The 25070-nt window shown below is 35.6% G+C and overlaps 1 protein-coding gene across 1 annotated transcript in view; it reads left to right on the top strand.

Moving 5' to 3' along the window:
• DOCK2 (dedicator of cytokinesis 2) overlaps positions 1-25070 on the top strand; it is a 153583-nt gene that overhangs the window by 34917 nt on the left and 93596 nt on the right. The window contains exons 22-27 of the mRNA XM_042826108.1: positions 165-299; positions 2399-2507; positions 4645-4715; positions 5190-5296; positions 16602-16744; positions 20335-20430. Coding sequence (XP_042682042.1) covers positions 165-299; positions 2399-2507; positions 4645-4715; positions 5190-5296; positions 16602-16744; positions 20335-20430 — 661 coding nt within the window. The remainder of the gene's footprint in view (positions 1-164; positions 300-2398; positions 2508-4644; positions 4716-5189; positions 5297-16601; positions 16745-20334; positions 20431-25070) is intronic.

The raw sequence follows: 25070 nt of genomic DNA, 5'->3' as shown, positions 1-25070 counted from the left end.
GGAGGATGTTTGTGCAGTTAAGAATTTCCTCCTTATTTCTTCTGTACTGATATAATTTATGTGACATAAACATAAAAATGAATGTTATGTGTGTGCTAGATTAAGCATAAATATTCACAGAGTTGTCAAAAGAGGTTATTTTAAAAAGTTTTTCTTAACTACAGGAAACTGATGAGTGTTCTGAAGACTTACTTGGATATTTCTAGCCGTGGAGAGCAATGTGAACCTATCTTAAGGACTCTGAAGGCCCTAGAATATGTTTTCAAATTCATTGTTAGATCCAGAACATTATTTTCACAGTAAGTACCCAAGCTACTGCCATGTAACTATCAGTGCAATATCACAGAGTAATAGACTTATGAATCAGAAAAAGTCGACTGGAAAATAGAACTATAGTTTTCATTTTTTGCAAGTAAACCACAAAAATTTTCTGATGCTGCAACAGGTCTGAGATACAGGCTTTGATGAAATAACCTTTTTTTTTTTTTTTTGGAGTGGCAAACCTCAAATAATTGCTGTCTGATTTGCAGTGTAAGTCCCAGAGATGCATGTAGTAATGGCCAGTTTGAAAGGCTGATTATTTGTAGTATCAGATGGGTTGGCCAAGCACCAACGGATGGCCAAACGTTGTGACAGATAACTTAAAGCTGGATGTTTATTCTTGAGATATAACTGTGTTCAGCAGCTCAGGCTATGCAGAGAACAAGGTAATTTTCAGTAATTATTGTACAACTGAACGTAGTTTGGAGTCGATTTGAAATTTATAGGAAAGACTCAGGCAAACAGATGAAGCATATTGTTTATGAGTTGTATTTAGGCATGGGAAAAAGGGAGCAGAGAAGAATAAAGGAAGTGGAAGCGGAAAACTTACACCACAGTATTGATAAACTCCACTTCCTCCACTAGCCCTTACGGTCTGTAATCTCTATCTGTATCCTGCAGATCCCTTCTACATCTTTTCTTCATTTCTGCTCTTTCCACTTATGTTCAGCTGCTTTCCCCATAGAACTTGTTCTGTTGCCCCCCTGACACGTGCCAAAGGTATGCAATGCCAGAAGATTTGTAATGGCAAACTCAGGTTTGTGGGTAACCCAGCTGTTGGTTTTATGCTCGTGATTGGCAGCCAACAGAACAGATCTGTGCCATTCTTATCTACCTTTTGGTCAATGGGAGCTCTAATACAGCTTTTCTGTTATTCTACTGCTCATTTTTCAAAAAATCCATGTAAGTTTGGTGTCTTGTGAAATTGATTGTGTTGTGTGATAGACTGAAATTTTGGCCAAAATAGTGGATTTAAAAGACATGGGCTGCAGGTACATAGTCCCTCAGAAATATTCTTGACCATAAGAACTTTCTATTTCTAAATGGATCCACGCAAACAAGATGAGAAGCTGTATAAACAAAATGAATGGTGATCCTGAGAATAGAAGTTTAAAAGTAGTTCCAAAACTTTAATTTTTTTTTTTTTTTTAATAGATGTCCTAGCAAAAACGGGTATTGAGAGCCTTGCAGGAGGAAGCATTCTGTAGGGGATAATGGGACAATTGTTGCAAGGCTGAAGGACAGAAGCCAGAGTTGTTTGTATGTTTGTTTTTGCTTGGAAAGCTTTACTCTCCATCTTAATTTGTCATATTAGCAAGCAGCATGAATGTGCACATTGAACAGTCCCTGGTTAACCAGGTTACTGCAATATGGTGCCTATTCTATTGATTAGCTGTACGTATTTACACCTTCTAGTTTGCCTTGTAACTACCTTAACTGAAGGTCTGAAACTCCAGGTTCAGTCTGACAATTATTATTATACACAGTAAATGCTCTGGTTTAGCTTTAGCTGTCGACTAAACCAGGAAAACAGTAAACACTCTCATTTGATGCTGTATAGCCATTTCTAGCTGTTACCATTGAACCATTGAAATGAAGGAAATCTGGAAGAAATGGATTAATGTAATTTCTTCCCATGAAAAGAGTTAGTATTTAGAACTGAAGTAATTAATTGTCAGACTGAGAGAAGACATCTCAGAGGCAAATATTTTGAATTAATAGAGCTAATATAGATTTTTCTCTTGGTAAGTGAAATAAACTCTTTTTACCTTTTCTAGTGACTTCAAATCTGACAGGTTTCTCTCTTTACAGCCTTTATTGAGAAAAAAAAAAAAAAAAAAAAAAAAACAACAAAAAACCCCACAATTTTTTGAAAATTTAATTATGTTGTATTCAAGCTGAAGAACACCTACTCAATACAGCGGATAACAGTTAAAACCCGTGGCTGAAATATCAATATATGTAATATTATACTGACTTCTAAAAAGTATTTTTAAGTTAATATTGAACCTGGCACATTTGGAGCTATGTTTTTATTTCTAATTCTGAATTGATAACCTAGTGCCTGTCCCAACAGATTATATGAAGGCAAAGAACAAACAGAATTTGAAGAATCTATGAGGAGGCTGTTTGAATCCATCAATAACCTGATGAAAAGCCAACATAAAACTACCATTTTGTTGCAGGTTGGTGTGTGTGCTTGGCACAAATTAAGTCTGTTTATGATTTTTGTAGTATGATTTTACAGTATTTTGTTCGTTGTTTGTTTATCAAAATTGAGGTACACCGTTAGGTAAATTTATGGTCTGTTTCTCTTCTGTAACTGTCCTTTACTGAAAATTTCTTAATAAAGTTGATGCAGAAAAAGCCAAAAGAAGATACATTTACATCATTTTTAGCACACAGTCCTGGAGTGAAAAAATGAACATGTGGATGTTAGAATTTCTTGAGGAATCCAGGAAGGTGTGGCCTCCACTGAGAGTTTCTTCAGGTAGTGCTAAACAGGAATTTCTTCTGTTGTAGTTTGAGGAGTAAAGATTGAGAAGTAAAGTATTGGCATTTTGAAGATATGAGATTTAAGCATCTGAAAATAGGATCGTGTCAGTTCTATTTATTTTCACTTTTTGCATCAGGTGCTTTAAGGAAACAGGAAGAGGAGGAGCTACTAAAGCCATTAATTATCAAATAGTTGATATGTAGTTCTGCATTCAAATAGGAAATAGAGCTGTGCACTTCAAGTCGGAAGCAGATCTTACTGGACAACTGCAATATTGGTGCTTCATACATTCTTTGCTACAAGGAGGTTGTATTAGGCTTGAATTTTCCTGAATTTATGATTTGATTCCTTTTGCTTTGAGACCTACTAGGAAGTAGAAGGCAGTGGATTTTTTTCTGCTCTGAATAAATGTTCCAGGTGGTTGACTTTTTGGAGAGTTGTATTCTCTGACTTTGCCTGGAATTATATGTGCCTGCTAAAGAACTAAGCATAAATACTACTTTGATTGTATTTGAATTGCTTTACACTGAGTTTAAGAGACTTAAATAGTCAAGATTTGTGTTCCATTTGTTCCTTGTTTACAGAATTTTGAGACCACCTTTGATGCATGGTAGTAGTTCATTATTTAAAAACTTTTTTTTGTTGTTAATTCAGCTTGTAAATGGTTGTAGTTCAGGTATGTGTGGACTTCAGGAGGTAATGGAAGCCCTCCTGTTTGGCATTTTTGAAATTTATCTGGGTTTTGTAAAGCTGAAAGTGCCTTCTTATTTACTTCTTACGTTAGGTATAAACAAATGACCCAAAGCAAGAGTTGTGTCTATTGGCAAGGCAGGCAGGAAACTCCACTACTGTCAGTAAAAGTAAAACATGAAATTTCAGCGTGCATTTTCTAGATAATGTGTTCAATCTGTCTTTTAGGGTACACCATATTACCTAGAAGGAAAGACAATAAACCTTCACATACTCTACATTTTTGGAATTTGTTCCTACTTCATTTAACAAACCATGAGGTACCAAAGGTGGAACTGGCCTGTTATAAAAAATTAAAGCTATATCAGAAACAAACTGTTCAGTAAGTTAGTTCCCAGCAGAATGTTAGCTGTAAGTTACACCTTTGAGTTATGTAATGAACTGAAGCTGCTATTAGTTTTATAATTCTTTTACCCTGAACCAGGCAGAGATTAATTGAATGAAAGCTTAATACCCTTAATTTTCTTCACTTTATAGCAGCATGCAGATGTGATTTATTATTTGTAGGCATTTTCTTAAATGCTCAGTTCGTAGAATCATAGAATAAGTTGGATTGGAAAGCACCTCAAGGATGATCAAGCTCCAAGCCCCTTGCTCAGGAGGGCCATCAAGCGCCACATTTAATGCTAGACCAGGCTGCAAGCAGAAGTTCATAATGGCAGCACAGATTAGCTGTAGCTGTTACCCAGTAAGCAAAAAATTCATACTGTGGTCTTAATTTTGACAGTCACAAATGCACGTGGCAGGTAGAAATTCAGTTTTCAGCTGAAGCAGGGACAGAAAACAGCTGATTTGTTTCAGAGAAAGGACTGTCTCTTGGTGTTGTTTCTCTTGTCAACCGACTATTGCATTATGATTGAATCTTTGTTTCAAAAAAATAAAAATAAAACTAAAAATCACTTCATGAGGTATTGTATTAAGATGTCATGCAAAATTTCAGCCTGACAGAAGAAATCCAAATTTGTCACTTTGTTTTATGTGCTTCTGTTTCAGTGCTTTTATTCAGTGCTTTGCACTGTGTTTGCTCTACGCGCAGATAAACCTACAGAATTAACACAATCTGTGTTCTGGTTCAGGTTGCTGCCTTGAAGTACATCCCATCAGTCCTTCATGATGTTGAAATGGTGTTTGATGCCAAGTTACTGAGGTGAACTGATTCTGAACCTTTCCTAAATGTATCACATGGTCATGTGTAACGTGGCATACATCGTAACACTAATTCCTACCTGGAATAAATGTCTGTGAATCGATTTTTTATTTACTGAGGTCCAGTTCTTAAGTAACTCAATGAAATGTCCAAGTGGAATAACTTATCAGTTTTGTTGTTTTTTTTCTCCTTGAATAAATTCTATTCAAGAGAACCAAATCTCATTTTAGCAGCTTGAAATGATTACCTTTATTTGTCAAAGATGAATTGCCTCCAGTACATTAAAAAACATCTTTATTGCATTGGGAGAAAAAAATAATCTAACTTCACACTGCTCCAAGTGATTGTGACATGAGAAATAAGTCAAAATCTTAAAAAGAAGTAAATGTTTAGAACCATATAGCATTTTGCTCTTGCTATTTTTTTTATTAAACTGTGGCATATGTGTTTATGGCACTTATCCTTTCCATGCAGCCAACTGCTATATGAATTTTACACTTGTATTCCTCCGGTGAAGCTCCAGAAGCAGAAGGTGCAGTCCATGAGGGAAATCGTGCGCAGCAACCTTTTTAAAAAGCAAGGTAAGTACTGAATGCCTTTAGGGCTTAAAATAAATGAGAGTGAAAATGTTGACTTCTGTTTTGTGTAACTCATGTTTGAAATTCAGTAGAACTAACAGTCCCCATGATTGGCCATCAGAATCTTCAGATCTTCAAAAAGAAACTGCTAGGTCCTCTTAAGTCCTAGCTGTGACCAGCAGTTAGAGTGAGCTGCTGGCTTTGTGGGAGAAAATCTGGTTTAGTGTTTTCTGTGTATCTTCAAACAACTTATTTAGGTAACTGTACTTCAGCTGTCACACATAAATATTTGTAAACTCAAGCAGAAGCATCACAACAGAATAATGTCCCCATTAATGTGCCTTTTCAAAGCTGACACTTTCCCCATTCATAAAAACCTTTCCATCAATGTGAAAAATAAATTCCTGGCTCTGGTTTTTAAGTTCAGTTTGAGCATGCCTGGGGACTTCTGCTCCATGATGGCTCCTCAGCTCTCTTGAACTGATCAAGATTAACTGTAAAGTCAACGTTTGTTTACTAAGCTTCTGAAGAAATACTGTGTTCTAGGAAGTAACCAGGGGCTTATTGTTCCTTTCTTAAATTTTCTTAACTGTTTTTCTGAGTACTTCAAATGATAAGAATAATAAACCTATTCTCTAATACTACGGGAGTGTGAGTTCCAGAAGCCTGACCTACGGAGAGGGTTTCCAGCTTTTTATCTAATGGCAATTGTGCAAAGCATCTGTACTACCAAAGAAGAAGGAACATGGAACTCACAGAAATAATTTCATATCTTTCTTCTAATATAATGGTATATATATGTATGTTCTTTGAACCCCACTGTAAGCATTCTAGTGAAGTAGAAACATGAAGTGAAACCCTGTGCAGACAACTGATGATACATGGGACTTCTACCTAGGTAAAGAAAAATTTGAAGTGTGCTATGGTGTAGCTTAGCAATTCTGGAAACAGTTGCAATAGTGGTAGCAGGTAGTACTGCTGTATAGTTACAGAGAAGGACACAGTAAAAATGCTGTGACTTATATGCTGTTAACTCTTCTCCTCTTACTGAAGATTGGGACATTGCTTCTTAATTTGGTTATTTAGATCAACGTCTTTACTGACAAATGTGAACAACTATGATCTTGCAGTTGTTAGAAATACGTGATTTCAGTTAATTACTGAAAAACAAAATTTACCAGCAAGAGGGATGTTCACAGCAAGTAATAGCAAATATTGGAGTTGGATACCTGGATTCAAACTGGAGGGTTTAGATTCCCTTTGCAGTACTTGGAGACAGATGAAATTGACAGAAGAGCTGTTCTCTTCCTTGTGTAGTCTCTGTAAGTGAATGTGTTTCCACAAATTGCTGCAGGGTGAAGAGTTATCTGTGTCTTTTTGTTATTTATGTTATATGGGAGATATTTAATTTACCCCAGGGGTATATGCTGTCACAAGTGCATTTACAACACGATAAGATCATACATAGAAGCATTTATTTTGGAGATGAAGCAATGTGGTAATTTTTTTGTAATAGATTTTTGTACACAATTGTTAAAGAACTAACACTTGGATTCTAATCCAGTGTTGAGAACATCATTCTCACAAAGAATTGCTCAGAGAGTGTGCAGGTATTATGGATCTGAAGGCAGTGTCTGGTTCTCAAAACATAACAATTATTTTGAGCAAATTCATAGTTTGGAGTGTTTGTGACAGAAGCGTAAGCATGCATATGGAGACCACAAAAGTGGTCTTGAATGTATGTGGTAATCTTAACACATCTGTGTAGCACTTGAAATACAGAATATTTGAAGTGCTATGTGAAATTGGGAGCATTCTGTAAGCTGGTGCTAATTGTCAGGAGCATCATCCTGCTTGAGAGCCTCTCCCCATTAGGCAGGAGTGTGACACAGGCACGGTATTGCCTAAGGTTGCAGCTGCCATTTAAGTATGATTTATCTTTTCCTTCATAAATGCTCAATGTTTAATGCTTTCAAAGCTGGTTATTAACCAAAGTTTTGCCTTAGGTCTAACCTCACAAAGTGTGTGTTTTTCAAAGGGATATGGAAATATTTTGTTTTAAGCTAACAGTCTGGTGCCAGCGGGCCTTGGGTTTAGGATCCACTGAGTTGCAGATATATAGAGATATATTTTCTGACTTGATCTGCTAAAATTGAATTTAAACTAGAAATAAACTGTTGCATCAAGTGCATAACTAAATGGTCATCTGCAGGAGAGAAAAAGGGGAATGGAATGTATGGGATATGGGGGGGGGGAAGAATTAGGAACAAAAATAGAATTTTGGCTAGACAAAACCAGATGTCCCCCTTAATCAGTGCAATTGACAATTTATGGTTCTTCTAGATGAGTCTTTGGTGATTCAGTCATCCTTGGCAATTCTTCTCAGCTGCTTGCTTTGTTTATGTCATGCTTTTATCATCAGGCTGCATGCTGCTTGTTTTTTCTCCCTCCAAATCTGCAGTTGTCCAAAGATACACTTGCCCTTTTTTCTTAAATGTCTTATTTGGTTCTGAAGTGGTACAGTATTGTAAAAGAACCTGTAACTTTTATCTGAATGTGTAGAAGTATGGTTTTTTTTCTCAGCTTTATACTGAAATATATGTTAACATCTGGGAAATGTGTTTCTCTGGGGAATCCAACCATTCTGCAAACCTTGAGCTTTTTTAATTCAGTGGGAGTCCTTCACCCTAGGTGATATTCTAATAGGTCATTTCTGAATTTATTCTGTCTCAAGCAACCACTGTGGAATTATTTATTACTTATTTAAGTAATTGCTTATATATAAAAGGAACAGAGATTGGCAGCTCTTTTTTCCTTCTTGTTTTATCCAAGTTAAATTAAAAATGTCCTGTATTTACTTTACCTATGTTGGATGTATCTATTTGATAGCTATATGAACATCATCTCATTCTAAGCATAGCTTTGGAATTCAGCTTAAGGTCTGTAGAAGATGTTTGGCAACAGTCCCCAACGTGATGTCATCACATTAGCTGAAAATCAGGTCACTTTAAAAGGGCTCGTACAGATGATAATGAAGCAGTATTAATGTCTTGTTGCAAATGAATATTTGTGTTTTTCTTTATATTAGAAATTTCAAAATCACTGTGATAGGAATATTTAAGACTCATAACTTAGGCTGACTTTAAACATAAACATCATACCAGGAAATTTTTGTTTTGAAGTACATACTTTGGGCAGCACAATTTGTTTTTGCACATGATTAACTAGTATTGTCATACATATTCATGCATATTCAAGCACTCTGCAACAGTCCATAAAGAAGCTGTATGTAATTCAGCTGTATGTTCAATTCAGCTGATTTTGAACAGGTAATAAAGGATTGTAATTTCCAAGAGCTCTTTAGCAGCAGTCAGAACTGGAATGTTTGACTTAGCTCTTCATCTCCTCAAAACCAACACCTCCTCTCCCCTCAGTTTTTGGTCTTATTCCTTTCCCAAACCCTGTTTGTAGTTTTCTTACAGCCAGCTCCAAATAAGATGAACCTTCCATTCTGCACGGTCCTCAAAGCAGGAGGCACAGGTTTACTTATCATGTAGTAAGGAAGCAACTGAATTTGATGCTTGGCTGTTTTTGCACTTTTTCTTGATAATCTGCTGCTAAGTTTTCAGAAGCAGAACCAGTGTTTTCCCAGTTGTTAAGGTTGTCTTTCTTCAACCATTAGTGAGATTCAAAGCAAGTTACAATTACTGTGTGTTTAGGGTGGGATTTCTTTCATGGGTTTAACAAGCCTTTGCTTTAGCTACAGTTTGTTAATGCCTAATTCTTGGTAAAGATCTTACTGCTTGCAGATAAATAATAGTAAAAGTTTGCTGCCTGATTTTTAAATGCTGATTGTCTGAAGTCTTGAAATACATTGCTGGGATGTGATACAAAATGTCAACTTCAGATTATGTTGCAAATTGTTAAAAAGGCATGTATTTTCTATTTTGGAGTTTACAGAGTAGTAGTGAGTAGGAAGTTTTGCTAAAAAGATTTCTAATACTGAGGAACTTTTATAAAAAATGACAAATGGTGCTGTGTTGTACTGCTGATGCTGCTGATCAGATGATTGGTACATTTTATTTTTTCCTAGATGAGTAGTTACTGGAGTCACTGAATTCTAGTTATAAATTTAATGTACAAAATCTCAATGTGCAATTTTTGCTAGCCTAGCATCTTTACACTGGTTGTTAAAATCTTGCATATCTGCAGAGTAAGTCACTGATTCAAACTTGTTCCAATAATTGAGAGTAAAGCCTGTGTATTTTGAGTATGTACAACTAATAGCTTGTTTAGATAGTTATGATGGCTTAGACTAGATATTAGAAAAAATTCTTTACTCTGAGGGTGGTGAGACACCTGGAACTTGCTGCCCAGTGAGGCTGTGGATGCCCCCTCCCTGGAGGCATTTCAGGCCAGGCTGGATGGGGCTGTGAGCAGCCTGGTCTAGAGGCAGGTGCCCCTGCCTGTAGCAGGGAGTTGGAACTAGAAGATCTTAAAGGTCTCTTCCACCCCAAACCGTTCTATGACATGCAAGATCTACATTAAGATGATGTTACCAATATGGAATATATTATTATATAACAGTGCTTAGATTATATTGTTTGTAGAGGAGCCTCAGGAAATACCAGCTGATGTTTTTAATTATTAGTTCAAAATAAAAGATGATATTCTGAAGAAAGTTTCCTAAAACAGAGAAATGAGGTAGATGTCCTTGTAAAAGAAAGCTAACATGTACACTGTTATCTTTCTTATCTTAGCATTATGTTAGTATTATCTTGCTAGTCAGATAATATTTGCTTTAACTAAAGAATATTAATTGAAAGATTTTGTATTTCAATACTTTGATTAAGTAAGAGAATAAAACTTCTTGGCATTTTTGTAGAGTTTGAAACTGGGACATATCCAGACCTCACCGTTTCCTTTCTCTGATGGAGAAGGGGGGTCATACCTTTTCACTGTCCTTGATACAGTCCAAAGAGGGGCTCTCCCAAGTAGGTTTTACTTCCTGTGAGTCCATTACGTGGAGAAATTCTGACTGTGGTTAGCTAACAAAGTCAGTATTGCTTCAATAGTATTACCTAAATATGTTGTGGTTTTCTTTCTAAAGATTTTCTTTCACCTGATCTGCCTGTAAGTTTCTAATGACAGAAAATTGACCTTGATGTAACTGCAGTATGTTTTTATTTGTAACTGATGTTTTAAGACTTGCAGTATGCTGTGGTTTCACAGTGTTTGGGCTTAACCTGCAAGTTGTAGAAAGGAAAAATTCCCCAGCATGCTTAATTACCTACACATTAAAATGTGAAAAGACCAGTACAAAATGATTTATTTCTGACTGATATTACAGAGGCATGAAAAATATTTCTGTACAGTGCACAGAGAGAGCCAACAAATCCATCTCCATGTATATTACCTTGGTTTAAAAAAGAAATAAAACTCCCCAAACCATCTTTTAGTGGTCAGCATCAAATACAATTCATTCTAAAATTAATCATGTTTACCACAGCGTTTGCAGGGTGTAGGCACTGTCGAATTCATTACTTGAAGCAATGATGTGGAAGGTAATTAACAAGAATAGAAGCATATGTAGTGTATCGCAAAATAGGATCCAGCATGATAATTAACAATATCATTAACTAAAGTTCACGTTTATCTGGAAGTAGTGTTCTTCTGTGAATGTGGAATATACTTAACTAAATTGCCAATTACAGTGAAGTATATTAATTTGTATGTTTCGGATTATCCTTTTTTCCTCAAGGCTTTAGCACTTAATCTTTTTCCATGTAGTTCATTAGAATTCCGGTTAAGTTCATTTACTTCTACTCTCAGTGGTATTGTCTATAGATCTTAAATTTAATTAGATTTTGCATACTGGTATTTCTCTTCCTTTATCCATTGATAATGCTTCCTAAGGAAGTAGAATTGGGAAAACAGTGAAATGTGTTTCCAAAAACTAGAAAAAAAAAAAAAAAAAAAATCTGTGAAATTTGGTTCTATTAAATTACATATGAGCCTGAAGTTGGAAGTGTTGAGATTAAGGTGAAAGTGCTGGTATTTAATTCTAGGCTTTCAAAACCTTTCTCTCTAGTTGGTCACAGAACTGAGTGCTTTTGTTAGGTAGGATACATTGCCCTATGGACACAATAGGATGAGTGTTACCATAATCTCTCTTCCCTCACAACGCCTCTGTTTTTGAGAGTCACCATTTTTAGATGTAGTTGTTTACAAATTGCGTGCATTTTTTGATAATGTTAGTACTTATGAGCTTACAATATTTGGAAATAGTTTTTTTTTTTTAAGCTGATCATGTAGTATTCACTGACATTATGTTGCAGTTTGTAAATCAGCCTTGGAGAGTTGCTTTTTTATTGGTGTGAAATCGATATAGAATGCTTAGAAGAATAATAGAAAGTGTCTGTATTCACACTGCTGCTTTTGTCTTTGTATTCTCTAGAGGTCCACTCCTGATTAAGTGTTTATTCTGTAGCAAAACACCATGAGATCTACTCCAAAGAATATAAACTCTAAGTAGGTCACACAGATGGTCACCAGCAGGGCTGGGAATAGAGCTTCTGTCTCTTAGCCCAAAATCCAGAGCCTCTGATCACTAGCTGTAGACACAGCTCCTGCATGTTCAGCATATGCAAACGACTTGCTGATTTCTGGAAGAGCAGCAGCAAGAGACATATGTTATCTGTAGTGGTTAATCTGCCAAATGCCAGAAGGAATGCTGAAACGATAGTAGTTGTTTTTCTAATGGAAGGACTCTTTCTGCTGTACACTTTGTTTAAACAAAATGTGTATGTGCATATGTCGATAGCTAGGTTGGTTTCCTAATATTAATGTGAATATTACAAATTTTGGTGGTGTTGGAATGTTCTGATGCTTTCATTTTACTGCTTGAAAAGTATCAGTGTTAAATGCATTGGTGATCTAGAAGAGAAAAGATTTAAGTCAGATCTGAGATTTATTCTTTAATAAATAATGCACATTAAAGAACAGTAGAATGAATAATAGTAATTTGACTTAAACATCTTTCTGTTTTATTATTGCCAGAGTTTGAGTTATGAATAAAAATCGTAATTATTTCCACAACAACTTGTATTCCCATTGATACGAGTTCTTAAGCAGAACTTTTGTTTTTCATTTTCTGTGGCTGTTTTCCTGCACTGTTTGGCACAAACTTCCAACATTTTAAAATGCATAAACGTAGGAGTTTGATAACGCACTTCACTCTCCCGTTTTTAGCTACTGGGAAAAACCTGAAAACATTCACTTTTCATAAAACCCCTTAAAAATGGCTCTGTAGTGAAACAAAGCATTTCCTGTAGATCCATTCTTGTGTTAATTACTCTAGTTTTAAAAAAATTCTTTTAAGAAATACTTTTGTGGTGGTTTTTTTTCTCCTTCATTTTGTTAACATTCAGTAGTAGTTTTAGTGTTATGTTGCCCTTAAAGCATCACTTTTCAAATACTGCATTCATTTCTTCCCAGTTTTATTCCTGAAGTAGCTTGATGTGGACAAGGAAGGCATATGTGCACCTGCAGGTATTTGTTCTCATGCATTTGTGGTGACACACGAGGATTAAAGCCTTTAACTTCTTCTGTTTATTGAGGAACATGCACTGTGCTGGATACTTCCTTAAGTATTTGTTTCTTGTAACCTTCTCCTAGTCTTCACCCCTTTAATAGTTTTTTAAGAATAAAAATATATATTTATGAAATATTTGTCATATGGGGGGAAATCCAAATCTAGCTATGTGAACTACTTTTAACAGTTAACTTACAAGTTTACATTTTAAAATACTGATTTTTTTCTAACTCCTTTAAGTGGAATAGAGAGAAGAAAGATATATAATAGAAGTCAGCACAAAGCTACTGCTTTTTTTTAGCAAAATTTAGTGTATCAATAAAACAAAATGTTAGAATTCATAAATATTCCATTGTTCAAACAGAAGGCAAACTTTTAAATCTGCCAGGGAGGACATGCTGACAAGCATTTGTGTCAGGCTGGCAGACTGCTGTGACTGCAAACTGGAAAAGACACCGAGAGCTCAGAATGTTGTTTTGGCTACAGCAATAGTAGTGTTAGCTGTTGCTCTGGCTGCATTCCAGTAAGTGATATTACTCAGCTCCTGCAAGAAAGTTGAAGATATCCCTTGAAGTGGGGAAGTGGTTGCATTGCACTGTATTTATGCTTGGAGTTGCTGTTGTGCTGTGACCATTAAGACTGTGCCTATTCTGCCATCTAACCTTTCTTGCTGACATTGGCTTTGAACGGCCAGCTTGATATGATACAGTGATGTGTGCTGATTTCATAAGATCCACCACCGTGTTTCTCCTTCCTGTGTCAGCACTGAATTGCAGACACACAAAGGCTTTGTAGCTTACAGTGCTGTCAGTCTGTAGGTGACCTTACAGCACCTCTCTGCTCTTTGGCTGTGAAATTTGGATTTACCCATGAAAAAGATGCATATAATTTTAACTTCATCCCTCTTCCAACAAAGATTTAGGTGTCAAATAATGGAGAGGGAAGACTGCTAGTAGAAAGATGCATGCAGTTGTGAACAGATGTGCTTTGTGAAGAAGCATGGCACCAAAACTGTGCACTGACTGCCATCAGAAGTCTCTCTTTGTTGAAAGGATGTTGTTCACTGATTTTATTTTTAAGGCTTTGCTCTAAATCTATATTCAGATGACATCTATGTCCTCACTAATTTGGCATGCCAGTGTAAGTGGGCATGAAACAATCCTAACAGATGGCTGGGACTGTAGTCTTGCCAGGTAATCAAGAGTAGTGTTTCCTAAGGGAGACAAAAGTGGTGTTAAATTTTTATTACCATTTTGGCTGCACATACAAGGCAGTCAGGAATGAAGCACATCTGTGGTTTTTGCTGAAGGAGACCCAAATGTCTTTTCTAATGACATTATTGCATTAATGACCTGAAATTTGATTTCACTTACCTGACACAGAAGAAATAATTAAATATGAAGAATATGATGAAAGAGGAGTTTCAAAATTACATGAAGCTACACTTAATCTTTTACCTGAATGAACCTTATTCATTAAGCTCTTATCAGGGAACTTCTCTCTGAGAAGTGTGCTGGAATTTGGGGCTAATCTGTATGTAGAACATTTTTCTGGGAGATGCTGATGAAATAAATGCAAGAGGTTCACACTGTATGGTGATGTATCATGTTCAGATACAGTTTGAGGCAACATATGTTTTATTCTAGTTTCTAAAAAATAGAAGGCAGTAGAATTCAGCAGTTCTTGTTTTTGTTTTTTTTCCACAGATTCTAATGTTAAGAAAGAGTGTGTCTGTTTTTTGCTGGCAGTCCATCCCATTACCTCATTCATCAAGCAGAAAAACAGCTAGCACTTAAAACTGCCATCCTTCCTGCCATCTCCTTCCCATCTGTGTTGAGTTGTCTTTAGGGCTGTTTTAGTTGGGTGGAAATCATAAAATCATAGGATGGCTTGTGTTGAAAAGGGACCTCAAGGATCAGCAAATTCCAATCCCCCTGCCACAGGTGGGGTTGCCAACCAGTAGATCAAGTACTAAATTAGGGGGCCCCATCCAACCTGCCCTTGAACGCCTCCAGCTGTGGGCATCCACAGCCTCACTGGGCAGCTTGTGCCTGCGCATCTCCTCCTCCTCTTCCCCCTGAAACACAACTTGCGTAAACTCTCTCTGTGTTGCTCCCTGAACAGAAAATACAGTGTTGCTGTGTTACTTTTGGGTTTGTACCATACTCACCAAATTAAATGTCTCTTGTAGCTTGGAAGAACTGTTATAGGAATACGAGATCCATTGCTTTTTATTCAAGTCATGCCATTATCAATAGCAGAGATAGTTTCTTAGGAAAGAAATGAATCTGCCCCTAAAGCACAATTAAATCCTGCTGGCCTATATGGCTAGGAGCTGTTAATTGAAATAAAAATAATCTCCAATGATAACCTCTCTTGTTTCATCTACAAAATTACAAGAATTAATAATCTTCCAATTTTTTCTCACCCTTTAATTTCTTTCCCTCCTCCCTTCTTGTTACTGACACTCTTATAATGAGGACTCTGTGTCCCTGGCTTGATTCTAAATCTCACTGTATATACCTCTGCTGTGGCTCACGCTGTGTTTGTCAGTGTATTACAATACTGAATATCTGGGTATAGATTTTTAAAATAATTCTCAAATGAATGGAAGTCACGTTTTTGTTCTAGCTTGTAGAAATCGAGAAATTTTCTAGTTACGTGGCTTTGATAGAAAATAGTAAGCAAGTGATGGTGTATATTTTCCATAATGCTTACAACAAGTAGACTGTTTTAAGCAATAAGAATTCAATCAAGTTATGGGAGTAAGAACTTTAGCTGTCTAGCAGTTACTAGAATGTTTTTTAATTGAATATTTTGCTGGAAATGCCTTTTATTCTGAAGTGGAAAATTTCAGTCTGCATTTAGCTCTGCTTTTATCTCAGGGCTTTTTTTTCATAGATACATGAAATTTGTGAAGTATTTGCTCAGAATTATTCACGCTGTCGCCTTGTAGTCTTTAATTGTATAATGTACAAATAAGGTGCTACTTCAATCACTTCACAGCATGTCAATACATTTGAAAAAAATAATCTTTTTTACCTTTTGTTCCTTGATAGTCAGTGCCTTCAGTGCCTTCTCTGAAGTTTATTTAAAGTTTGTGCATCTTCTCCCCTTAGCATTTCAATAAGGATCTCTATCTCAATATATGTAAAACTACAGTGTAATTAGTTTGTCATGTTCCTTACATTTAATCAAGAACACATGTATGCACAGTTCTTGCTCTTTGTAGGCATGAAAATCCTTTCATAAGAATCTGTTTGCTATCTGCGCTTTTGTATGTGTTATTAGAAGTCATGCTTCAAAATGATGCATACAGAACAATTGTTATTTTGCGTCTTATTTTCTGAAATGATAATTTTAAAATTATTTTTATTCACTAAAATCATGTCACTACTTCAGAATAGAGTATTTCTAGTCCCTTTGTGTAGAAATTGAATCATTTGTCAGTAGCTGTTTGGGACTACTTAAGCAGTGTTCAGTATTCAGCTGAAGCAATTTATATTCCTCAAAGAATTGGTCTTTTATAAATAAGACATACTGTTAACTTGGAAAAGTATCACACAAGTTTAAGAGTAACCCCGAGACACTGTTCCACATTGCAATTGGTTATAGATGTTAAAGGGTATTTGTTTCACTGTTTGGAGGAAGATCTATTTGCAAGCAGTGTTTGATTTATATTTGCTCTTAACACCCTTTTTTTCTTTCTTTCAGAATGCAGGGACATTCTGCTCCCTGTCATTACTAAAGAACTGAAGGAATTACTGGAACAGAAAGATGATCAGCAGGTCCAAGAGAAGAAGTACTGTGTTGAATTACTCAATAGCATCCTGGAGGTTCTGAGCTGTCAAGACCCTGTAAGTATTGATGATGATTTAGGTGGTTCACAACTGCGGTAAGGCTGAGCTGATCAAGTGGTAAATTATTGATGCAGATGAATCTAATTTAAATTTTTAATGCAAGCTAGTGTCAAATTGAACTATTTTCCTATTTTTCACAAACTTAATTTAGAGCAGTTGATGTATTAAATGTGAAATGCTGAAATCTACGCTGTCTCTTTTCTTTCCAAATTTTATATTCCTTAGGTAGCCAGCAGCTGTAAATCACCACGGTATGATTAGAAGCAGAGGTAGCATTGATTTTGTCCTAGCAGAGCTTCTGTCTAGTTTGGGCTGGTAAAGTTCCACGGTGTAACTACTGAAATGAATTGGACTGTTATTGTAGGTACTTGGAATAATTTTCAAATTTCATGTTGTTTCCTTTTATAAAAAATCTTGTTCTGAAGAGAAATGTTTTTCAGTGCACAAATACTGCAACTTTTTGCTTTCTGCTTTCAGCAGTGTGTGAACATTACTCTTTACTATACTTTACTATACTTCATTTTGAGACTGTAATTTTTCACTTGGGCTCCTGTAATTTGGAGCACTGTAAAAATAGTGGTTGGAGTGATTGCTTTCCTTATTTGAGAGAATATCTAGTTGCCTTTTCAGTCCTTCATCCTTTCATGAGTAGAAAGTTATTCAATAAAGTTTCACGATCAGTTGAGCTTTTCTGAGAAGAGCTCACAATTGCATTAGCCAAATTGTAGTTCCTCCCATGAACAGGTGCTTATTTTGTTCTGGGCTTTATATTTCTTCAAACTTTGAAGGCTCTGGATAAAGGCAAGTTTTCATTTTATTCCAGCTTTCACTATGGGTCATCGCATACTTTTTCTAATAATGAAATCATTGCAGTGTGGTGTGTGACTATTTTTTTTGTGAGTTCATAACTGAAAAGACCTCTCTGTTTGCACAGGCAAAATCTCCTTGGTGATCCTTTAATGTATATTATGAGCTATAGATTAATACTTGCTGCATGTGCACCACATACACTATTTTCAACCTTGAGGTTACTGTCCATTGTAAAAGTTGCTCCTGGAAGTTTGGCTCTGTAGCTCACGTTTCCATGAGTGAACAAGAATCGCTGCATGCAGAACAATTTGAAGAAATCAAAGTCTTGCTTCTTGGTATGCATACATGTGGTCCAGTGCAGTCTGTAGGAGTTGTGTAGCTTGTGTATTGTTTAATTTCCAAGAGTAGGAATTGAGATGTCCTGAATGATGTAGAAATGTGATGGACTGTTTTAATGCATGTGCTAACATGTCTCTGAAAATTCAAAGACTTAGTGGAAAATAACCTTTAATTACTTGAGCGTATGTTTTTTCCTTTTCCCAGGAAAGGTATGTTATGCACTACTTGTGAACTCAGAATAGAATTCACCTTCAATGATGGAGTTATGGTTAATTTTGAAACCATTATGTAATAGTCTGAATTGTTACTGACAAGGTACAACACGTACCAAAACATGGAAAAAAGCAATTGTGGGTTATAAGATCCTTTGTCTTTGGATCAAAGCAAAAAAAAAAAAAAAAAAAAAACAAAAGCAAATGAATAAACAAGTGAATTCCCTGTGACAAAGGGAAGTGTGAAAGTGTGCAAAGTGCTGCTACATAGCTGACGGTTCGGGGCTGTTTATTCTTTTGTGTATGGTCAGGGTACTCTAAATACATTTAGAAATACATGTTATTTTTTACTTCCAGATTTCAACTCTGCTGAACTGAATTAAAAATATCTCTAAGTAGTTCTTGTCTTGATGTTGCTCTGCCAGTTTTCTAGTTTTCATATGCAGTTAATAACCCATACAAAAAGTATAACTGGGTCTATATCCTGCTCTGGTTTACGTAGACTGAAGTGTTTGTGTTACTACTTCATGAGATTCTCAAAAAAATAATCTAGTAACATAAAAGTACCTTTTTTTCTTTTTTTTTTTTTAAATGACAAAAAAATTCTGTTTGTAGTAAAGTGTGTGGTTAAGATGGAGCTATATAATAGGCTGTTAGACATGGGCTTGTGATTCTGTACAGCGCTAATGGTTCAACAAATGTGCTGTGTTTATTGTTCAAGGAAAAAAAACACCGTGCCTTCTAAAAAGTAAAGTAAATTACAATTGAGGCTAGGAGCAAACAGTGACAAAAGACATGGATACATCATGAATATAGCAGGAAAATATCTCACATGATTTCTAGTAATTTCTACATACCTTGTATGTTTTTCTTGAGACATGGAAAATTAAACGGAACTTATTTTTATACAGGATAAACATGTTAAGCAATTAAGCAAGACTGAAATTTGATGAAACTGTTGGTACGGTTCTTGGAACCATGGCATATACTAGTAATTTAATGAAAGCTACTAAATTGGGTTGGGAAATTACTTCAGAGGTCTCCAGGAAATGAGTCTGAGAGTATCCTCAAGAATTCCATGAAAGAAAGCATTTTAGAAAAATGCTTAACAACTCTATGTAGAAATGAAGAAATAATAACAGTTTTAAAAGCAGATCCAGTAGAAACTGTAGAGTTGCTTAAAGGGTTGCTCATTAGTAAATCCAAGCATCTCTGTATTGTCTTGACATCTTCAAGCAATTATAATATTTAATTCATTCTAAAGGTATTTAAATTTAAAGCTGTACTCTTTTCATGAATGGATGACTGTGATTCAAGTGAGACGTTTTACAACTCTGCACTTTTTTTAATAATGGGAGTATCATAAGATAATATGACTAAAGAAAACATATTGCAAAAGAGGCCAAATCATAGAATATTTATTGCAGCACAGTAAGTAACAGTTCCAGCTGACTTGCCAGTTTTGATCTCTACATTTGATAGCTGCAGGAACAGAGTTCTAACCAAGAAACTGTTTAAGTGCTGTAGTTAGCACAGGGTAATCTTTCTGAGTGAAAAGAAAGTATTCTTTGCAAATGACATGCTCTGAGCTGTAGTGTTTTTAGAATACTATCTGAAGGTTAACACCATTTTTAGTTTGTGAGGTTTTTTGCCCTGGCTGAATAGGAAGGCAAAGCTACCTGTCACTTGATTCAAGTTGGTGAATGGTTGGAAAAACATGGTACTGAGCTGTAGTGGGTCTCTAATGTAGTAGCAGCCCAATTGACCAGTACTGTGGCAATGGAGACCTCTTTTTGTGTCCTCGCAAAGTGAAGTGAACTTTTTCCATTACTAATTACATACTTTGTGAGTGCAAGCTGAGATTGTTCTTGAAGTCTGAACAATCCTGAGGGCTACAGGCAGATGTGAAGAGTATCACAGTTCATTTCAATCACCTGTTCCCAGGGTTTTGCTATTAAGCTATAAACAACTCATTGGGAAAACACACAAGTTCCTTGATGAGAGATGGAAAGTGATGATTTCAAACAAAAGCAGAGTTTGTAATGGCTTGGGCTAAAACTGAATTGCATCACTTGAAATAAATATTCCACTGACATTACTGGAACAAGAAGTTAGTATTATTCTTTCCACGGTGTAGTTAGATAACTGTCAACATGGAAATAATTGGTCTTATGTTTTACAAGAGATATGAATTTAACTGGAAAACTACTTTTTTGTTGTTTTCAGGCATCAACTTATCACCATATTCAAGAAATAATGGTACAGCTATTACGCACAGTGAACAAAACTGTTATTACAATGAGACGAGATGATTCCTTAATTGTGAGTAATATTTCAATGTTTCTTTTAATACTTTGAAGATTATTTAATAATTCTCCGGTAAAAATGCAAATACGATGTTTGCAGAGACCTTTCTTGTGGACTTTTTGAGATTTAAAATGAAAGATCTAAAAGCCTTGCTCTGTTTTTGATTCCACTGTTCAACTTTACTGTCTTCCAAATTTTAGTTGAGCACTGACAGGTGAGCTTTAAAAAACAGAAAATGAAATCAAAGCCAAAAACCTCTACGTCTGAAGATGATTGCTTTCCTATGCAAACAGCTCAATTGGATGCTCCGTTTCTTCCTGCTGGTACCTAATGCACACAGGAAAAATGGAGATGTGCTCAAACAGAGCAGTTGCATGAGTTTTTTGTGGGTATTCTGTGGCTTAGAAGTTATATTCAAGGACAGATTCTACACCTTACTTAGATTTAGGTATGTGCAACATAACTCATTCTCTTGACTTAGACTACTTCCGAGAATGCAAGCCAGTTGTGTTCTGGAACTTGTCCTTCAGATTGGGCACTGAAGAGAAGATATGTATTCTATTTTATTCTTAGAGAATTGCATTATTCTGCAAAATCATCAACAGCGTTTACTTGATCGTTTCAGCCTTAAGAGGTGTGTTGCATGTCTTTGTAAGATTTCTGTATTTTCTTGATCTGGAAAACCAAAATAGCAGTTTTTGAGCCATTTGAAGTGTAATGTTCTCCTAGTAATCAGCCTCCTAGTAATTGAGTTCTTCAGGGATATTTGGCAACGGTCGCTTGAAATACTGAAGTGTTACATCTGCAAGTTGCAGAAATCTTATTATCTGTGCATCAGAATTCTGTTCTGTTTGCAGCTCTCTAATGTGTATGTGTAGTCATAACAGGAGCAGGCTCCGAATGAGAAGACAATGAACCTGTCAGCTTTCTAGTGTTTGAAAATGTTTTCTCTTTTATGGATGACATAAGCAATCCACTGAGAAGTATTTATGCATACCATGAATAGTAAATGCAGAAGCAAAATAAAACTTTTAATCCTACAAAACATATCATAATACTTAATAAACACTAAGAAACAAGATGCTTACAGTCAACTAACATATTTTAGGGTTTTTTTTGACATCTTCTGTAATTTGTTTAGGCATGTGGATGTCTGAATGGTAATAATGCTCACCATCACCTGTGTGTGTTGTTGCATCGCCTCCTACAGTGTGTGTGTATCACATTATAGAGGTTTCTCAGAGCAAAAATGAAGGGTGTTTTAGAGCTGAGGCAAGACCTCATAATGGGATAATTGGATAATCTTTTGTACATATTATTCTTTTTTTTTGTGAAGTACAAATTAATATCTGCAGTCAGAAATGGAGCACAAGTGAAAACAAGCTCATTTCATGTTCTGCATACTGTCTTCAGTTCAGTTACTTACTTTGCAGGTTAGCTTTAATGGGCAAAACTTGATAGGGCAGAACTTCTTTAAAGCCTAAATGAACAATTTTTCAGAATTAGTCAGAAATTAGTCAGGAAGTGTGGCTTTCTGCAGAATGCTTAGGTGAGCTCAAGTAGCTAAAAGCATGATGTGCTCTGTCAGTGTAGGTGGACACAGAATAGCTGCAGCTGGACAAGGTTTACAGTTTACAAGGCCTGTAATTCTTTGCAGGTGTAAATGTTTGCAGCTGTTAAGTCTACTGAAATTTATTTGCCTTCTGTCAGATGAGGAGGTTTTTGTAACCTTCTAGATTGTTAACAGAGGGAGCTATGGATTTTTGGCTTAGAACTTCTAGCTTTAATCTTTGCTTGCTACAACACCATTTGAAGCACGGGGAAGGCTCTTCATTGTGCACAGCAGGTAACAACATGCTGTGAGCTTTGTTCGTGTAATTACTGGAAAAGGTCAGACTAAGAAGGACATGATCTCCTCAGGAGAAGTTGGCGGTAATGGGTAAGTAATTTAGCTCCCTGCAGCTACTGCAGGGAAGGCACTTAAATGGCACTGAAGGCTTTGCTTTGGTGTTTTGGCAGTTGAAGGCTATAATGGTGTCTTGCTTTGTTTGCAGTAGTTAAAATACGAAAAAGAAACAAATAAGTCTCCTTAGTGATTATCACTGAAGTGCTTTTAATCTTGTAATAAGGAAAGGCGAGTTTATTTTGTGAGATTAATTCTTTATTCTGTACTGGAATCTTGATGTGAATCTTGGCTTTTACTTACAGGACACAGTGGTGCAATGAAGTACCATGGACGTAATTAAAGAAGCAAAATATAGAGAAGCATGTAGAATAGGGAAGTACTTAATTCTGTATCAGCTTGTTTATGGAAACAAAAACATTGGTTTTGTGTTGTTTGCAGATGCATGGTAGACGTTTTAAAGGTCACTGTTGGTAGTCCAAAGTTTATCTTCATCTCGTTGTTAGTTTAAACAAAGGTCAAGAGGGTTAAATAGTTAGCAAGAAGAGTCTGACAACATTAGTAAGATACTGTGCAAATCAAGACTTTGCTGTAAAAGAACCAATCAGGCAGAGATTTGTATTTATTACTTTTCCACCGTGGACATAAATAAATGTAAAGTTTCTGGATGTAAACAACCAACATTTCAAAGGAAATTCCCAGGATTGAAACAAACAAACAAACAACAAAACAAACAAAAAACCCACAGTGCTTTAATAACCCGAACTGCTCTTTCAGGAGATCATGACCAGAAAAACCATTTTATGGAACTGACATTGTTTAGAAAAAAAAAAAAAAACATACATTAAAATAAACTGGCTAAAGCCTCTTTTTTGTTCAGTTTTTGGATTCAGACATTTTCTCTACCTAGAAAAACTGCAAAGTGATTTTGTGAAAGAACCATTTATTCATTTCCCATTTATTTTTTCTTTCCAAAGAACAACTGTTCTCTTCTTTTGAAATCAAAATATTGTTTGTTATTTATCAACTCCTGAAACTTAAGAAAAAGATTTTATTTCAACAGATGGCACCCCATTTAAAGAACATAAAGATTTACAAAACATACATTTGGTGATATATTTCATTAGAAAGATATTCTGAATCTAAAATAGCATAATTACTAAGTATTGTGACTTTTTCAGAAGAGCTACATGAAACAACAGAAAACCCTGCATGACCTGACAGTACATGACAAAAAGCAGTCATTACCCCTCTCACACATTTGGAATTTTTAAGGGAAGTTAGGTTGACTCCATAAAACTGCAATTTGAACTAAAGTAGGTCTAGAATTTATGAGCTGTACAATATTTTATAAATCACACATTGTAGTTGTCAATTAAATGTCTTCAGAGAAAGTATTTGAGTATTTTGTATGTGAGTGTTATCAGTTAGCTTTGGTTGGTGGTTTTTTTTTTTTTAATTTATTTATTCTGATTTGTAACATTTAATTCCTACTCTGGTGATGGTTTCAGGCATTACACAATGAATTAAGTCAACAAAATTCTTTTAGCCGTTATTCTTTTAGCCATTATTATTTGCTTATCTACCCTTTCCATTGCTTCTCCAATGCTGTCATCCTGCTGTGCTGATGTCTTCTCACTATTACTATTTAATTTAACCAGTAGTTTTTTTTGTTCCAGTGTTATTTTTAAAATTTTCTGTGCTAAGTCTGTTGTGTGATATAGTGAGAAAACTCACTATCATAACCTCTTGCCTTTGGTATAGCTGGTTTTATTGTGAAACTATGATGCTTAATCTTTTGTACGAATAATTTAATTCTGGCATACTTCATTTTAAGTTAAATTGTTGTGGGTTTTTTGTTCGTAGTATCAGGGCTACTGGAAGCCAGATGAGTTCTGTCCACGCACATTTCTAGAACATGTTTGGCTAGGAAGTTTTTAAGGTGGCCGCTGCTGACTCACGTAGCACGTGGTTTCTTACCTTATCTGCATTCTTATGTTGTACTTTGTTAAAGTTAAAATCAACTTTCTTGGCAACTCTGAGCCAACTCAGCATTATGAAGGACAGTGCTTTAGGTGAACTCTTGATTTCATATTTTTTTTCCATGTAAGAATTTAGTGCCCTTCTTCTTTGAATGGACTTTCCTACAGTAAATAGCATATTTGTGTTCTTGTGCAGTTTTACTTTCTCCAAGAATTGATTGGTGTGATGTGGCAAATCAAAATGTTGTGATAGGTTTAAATTCAATAATCTGTCTTTATTGAAGGGATACATGCAAAAACAAAATCAGACATTAAAATGAGCCTTGCTGTACTTATTTAAGAAAAAGGACAAGAAGATGACTTTCACATAATAGCAGGTCATTGAAAATCAGCTTAGTACAAGAATAAACTCACTGGTTTTGCTGGTATTGCTTTTATTGGTATTGCTTATTATTGCACCTTTGTCCTCCAAAGATATTCATCTTAAAATGATATTTTAATACACAAGCAACCTTTGCACACTAAGAGATCCTTCAGCATATCAATTACAGTAATGCAAAATAGGAATGCTGTTGGAATGCCAGCATAAGCAGTGTGTGTAGATGGGTGTGATAAAATTACATACTCTTATTTAATGAATTCTGGTGCCTACTACATCCACAAACCATTACTGACAAACTTTTCTGGCTCACTAAAGGCATATAACTTTGCTCGTAACATTTCATACAGCTTTCCCTTCAAAAGGCCTTTAAAGTAATAATAATTCTATG

Source organism: Centrocercus urophasianus, unplaced genomic scaffold, assembly GCF_019232065.1.
Source record: "Centrocercus urophasianus isolate 14NV4802_14NV808 unplaced genomic scaffold, USGS_Curo_1.0 seq_26, whole genome shotgun sequence".
NCBI lineage: Eukaryota > Metazoa > Chordata > Aves > Galliformes > Phasianidae > Centrocercus > Centrocercus urophasianus.
Note: the sequence above shows the minus strand (reverse complement) of the source record. Positions and strands in the feature narration are given on the sequence as shown.